This window comes from Teleopsis dalmanni, chromosome 2 (assembly GCF_002237135.1).
Source record: "Teleopsis dalmanni isolate 2A chromosome 2, ASM223713v2, whole genome shotgun sequence".
Taxonomy (NCBI): Eukaryota; Metazoa; Arthropoda; class Insecta; order Diptera; family Diopsidae; genus Teleopsis; species Teleopsis dalmanni.
Window position 1 is genome coordinate 54,326,231 of NC_051847.1, and position 4,614 is coordinate 54,330,844.

At 27.5% G+C, this 4,614-nt stretch overlaps 1 protein-coding gene across 1 annotated transcript; it reads right to left on the minus strand.

Moving 5' to 3' along the window:
• Positions 1-525: 525 nt before the first annotated feature.
• Positions 526-3,817, minus strand: LOC119684554. Its single transcript, XM_038098613.1, has 2 exons — positions 3,538-3,817; positions 526-752 (listed from the first exon to the last, which is right to left on the minus strand). Exons 1-2 carry the CDS (start codon positions 3,724-3,726, stop codon positions 561-563), a joined length of 381 nt encoding a protein of 126 aa, XP_037954541.1. The 5' UTR covers positions 3,727-3,817; the 3' UTR covers positions 526-560.
• Positions 3,818-4,614: the final 797 nt, after the last annotated feature.

The window sequence follows — 4,614 nt, forward strand, 5'->3', positions numbered from 1 at the left end:
ATGAAATAATATAATTACATACATTTATTTTATTATTTTACAATGGTATACATATAGGTATAATTCTATCTTTTTTATGCTATCTATTTAGAAACAACAGAAAATATTAAGAATTCTTCTATAAATTTAGTTCTAGACTTTATTTACAAAGCTTTAAGGGGCTTTAAGTAATCAATAGTAATACTGGTACAATAGGATCCTTCTGGCCGCAGTACCGTCTGTTGGGCGATTGTGCGCTTAAACTTTTAATAATAATAAATAATCTATTTAGAAAAATCTCATCCGAAGAAATTTTCAACGTACCGGAAAATGTCCTACTTCTATGATATCGAAAATCGACCCTCCACTCATTTTTCAATTTATTAAGTAAAGACATCAACTATTTTACTATATTTAACTTAACCCTTTACTGTACTTACTTTTAAAGAAAACACCATGTACATACTATATATGTTAACAATTTGCTTAATTTATTTACATAGTATACTTAACTAAATCAACAAATACTTTAAGGTACTTCAATTATTTTTGATAAACGTTATGTTATATAAATAAAGAGACTACAAGTCCAAACCGTACATTACAATTTTTAGAGAGGTCTCATTGTGGTCAGAAGATGTATGACTTATCCGTATTTGTGTGAAATTATGACCGACTCCTCCACTCATTATTTTTGCTGTAACACCACTGACGTCATCGTAGTCTTTATCAAATATTTGAATTGCCACAATTGTGTAATCATTACTCAGTGACTGAAAAAAAAAAATAAAAGTGTTCTTTTATGTTATCAATTTAAACATAAATCTCTTCAAGCATTTAATTTATTATTTACTTACTAAAAATACTTAATTATATTTAATTTATTTGCCTTTACGATAATATAAGTACTTAGTGTTTAAACGACTTATGACTATTAGTATACTACACAAAAACATTGTAAGGGTCCCATTGCTTTACCTAATCCATCTATAAATATCTGAAACATACATTATGTTTTGTAATTTTAGTAATGAAATCGCTTAGAACAATAAAAATAGCTCTAAGTGGGTTCTTATTTATATCACAAGTTATTACCCTTCATGAAAGTTATTTTTAATTCGTTGGGACATAACATTTCACTAGCCTGAGTTTGCGAAATGTAGACATTATTCTGATCATAATACAATTATCAGAAATCGGAATAACTTCGAGAAGAGTTCTTTTCGTCTGATTTGATAAAATAATGTCAACACAATTTGTTCTGGACTCAGCTCTGCTACTGTGAAATTAGAACTCACTCTTTTGCGCAGTAAATCCTACTAAGTTTATCTAATATTCACTCGATTTATCCATCAACTACTCAGTTCAGATAAGACTAGTATGTCAATGTATATCAATACCTTAGCATTTATCGGCTGTCTTGAACCAACTAGGTCGCCTCCGAATAATACATATGTTATATACCATGTTTGAAGCTAAAAATTAAAGTTATTACAGTATAAGTATGTTGATGTAGTTTTTTTTTTACATTTGCTAGTGTTCGTTAATTAGCCCAAAGACAATTACTACTTGAAGATCTAATCTCCGTTCAGTTTGAAGCATATTTATTTTTTTATATCAAGTGATAATTCTTCAATGCAGATAGACACCTACTAATGTTCAGGAGTATTTTTATTTTACCTTATCATTACACGAAAGTAGTGGCATCACTATACAATAAAGTGACCTGAACCCAATCACTTTGGTCTACGTGGATCATCTTTCTTCAGTTTGCTGACGTAATCGCTAGATTACTAGATGAAAAAATCAGTAGATACAGACCATTAGACCTTAGGTAGTAGAAAATATGTTATATGTATAAATGTATAAGGCTTTATTGTGCTTTAATTTGTATGTGGTGCAATATAGATTAGAAAATTCCAATTATTTTGATGTGAAAAGTCTATGGATACTGAACAGTTAAATCAAGTGAAGACTTAATTTCTGTTACATTTCTATTTAACTTAGTTTCTGTCATTTAATTCTCAAATTTAATAGTTAAATTTGGTTCCATTATACTCTACATCTAACAAAGCTCCTAAAAACGTATGATTAAAATATAGTTAAAATACAGCTAGTGAGCTTGAATATATTATATGTGAATGTAGATAAAAATCGTTACCAGTTCTATACTACACTAATGACATATAAATGAACTTATCTAATTGTATCTGCTTACGATACATAATCATTTATTGATAAAAATTTTTAAATTTAATTTAATTATAAGATTTGATGTCGATTTTATACATATACACGGAGTGAGAGGTTTTTGATATGGATCTTAAAAGTGTGTGAAAAACTGATTAAAAATATATTTTCATTAAGTCATTAATGCAAAAATAGATGGGATTGAAAGTAAAAAATATTTTATACCAATGTTCAATGGAATCACTTCACTATATATAGCTGTATACCAATCTAATGGTTTACATATTACCTCCCAGTGTTAACTAAAGTTTACGTCTTATCTTTTTCAGACCATCAAACTAATATGTCATTTTCATAAAATAAACAATATCTTTAACACCTGCACTATTGTGAAGAAGGAAGACTATCAAATACTTTTGGTTCTTCTACCAAGGGCTGAACTGTGCAAATGAGAAAATGAATAACAATTTTCTCTCTGTCTTTTAATTCACAACCATAACGGATACTTCCAATTGATCGATAGGTCTAACAAAGAGAAAGTATCTCGGCACAACGGTAATTGAGTTGAACTGCAATTAGTAAACAAGTCTAATCAGTTGAAGAGTTTTCCTCCATTTATATGGGAATCCTGGCATACTTATAAATGAACATTTCATTTTATTTTTGATATACGATTATTTATAATATTTTTACAGCTACCAGTTATATTAGTTTACGAGTTATAATATTATTGTTCATTTGTTTATGTTAGTATTATCTAATATAAACAGATTGAAATTCACTATCAGTAGTAATCTAAGTAATATAAGTAATCTAAAAATTTATAAAACCAATACTTTCTAATAAAGTTTTGATATATTGTATAGAAATGTTTTTATTTAAATTTTTATTTAAATATTATTTTAAAAAAATTACTGTTATCTTGAATGAACAATAGCAAAGGCATTAAACACTTAAAAATTTTTTTCTTTTTGATATAATGTTTCACACTCTATTAATTAATGAATTCTAATCAAAACAACTGAAACACGTCTTATTATTTAAAACTCTTTTTGTTTACATATTCAACAGTTATCATAGATAAATAATTTATCGCATCTACATTGTCTTTAATCAACCATAGCTGACACAAAATTTTCACTTAACACCAGAAACTAATTAAGTTTTCAAGCAACTCGTTGTAACAACTCGCTGTCTAGAATTGTTTTTATACCACCATACTAACTAGAAGTTAGTATATATAAAATGAATACATGTGCTTCACTTATCTTAATATCAAAAAAAAAATTTTAAAGTGTTTACACAAAATTTTGTACAATTAATATCTCAATATTGAAAATCAGTATTGAATTACACTTTTTTACTCACATCGTTTGGATAATAAAACTCGACAGAACCATCTTCACTTCTCAATTTTATTTCACTCTCAAATATGGGCGACGCATATTTGTTAACAGTTCCCCAATTAAAAATCTCAGCCCCGATATTATGTGTAATCGCCAAACAAATAAGTAACGCAAAGAAAAACCACTCGCTCTTCCCAACAATCACTGCCATTCTCACTAGTACTCAAATCGGAACTAATCGTAACAAAAAATAACGAGTCATCGACAATGAATTTAGCATTATTTGAAGTACATTGCTTGTTTTTTTTCATTTTCAATATATATATTTTTGTTCCGCACTTAACTATTTTGTTTAAAATATTGCTGTCAACCACAAGAAACTTGAATAAACTGTGCCGAATTTTTATATAAGCCAATTTGACTGTCGTGCTCCACTTTCTGATAAGTATTCGTACATATTTAGGCAACCTATCAATTTCTAACTTCAACATTTTATCTACTCAATAATAATAATAGCGGTATTTGTCTTAATATAAATTCAAATAAAAAATAAAGGAAATTACCTTTCACTTTTAATGTTTTTGAGAGTTCATTAACAAAACATTATCATATCGTAAAGTATATTAGAACTAATAGTTGTGTGGCAGTACTCGTTTAGTATACAAATATTCACCAGCTAGAGCAAATTTTTGAGCAAATATACGAAACAACTTTATATACTTTGTACCATACATATTTTTGACACATGTTTATATACAGACATAACATATACAGGATATACATATCTATGCCAATAGTAACTAAAAATATCACTTCAATCAAAACATCAATCCATACATTTTTGGAAACAATAATTAGAATCAATATTGGTATTCTAATATTAAATTTTAAAGGGAACACATACCTAATGTAGTGTAAAACACACACGATTGAATGTATTGATATCACCAACTTATATTACACCAGGAATCCAATCTATATAATGGATTTTCCATCTTTACAATTATTAAATATTATGTGATTAAATCTGGAAGTTTTTTAAATTAAACAGAAAGATGTATTAGGTGTAGAAAAATTTATTTTCTATTATGAAGGTATG

What these genes read in the sequence shown, in the direction of transcription:
- LOC119684554 (XM_038098613.1), bottom strand. Translation starts at nt 3,726, where the DNA reads ATGGCAGTGATTGTTGGGAAGAGCGAGTGGTTTTTCTTTGCGTTACTT. An exon ending in AGTTTTATTATCCAAACGAT is followed by an intron (nt 753 to 3,537) that starts GTGAGTAAAAAA and finishes TTTTTTTTTCAG; the next exon opens with TCACTGAGTAATGATTACAC.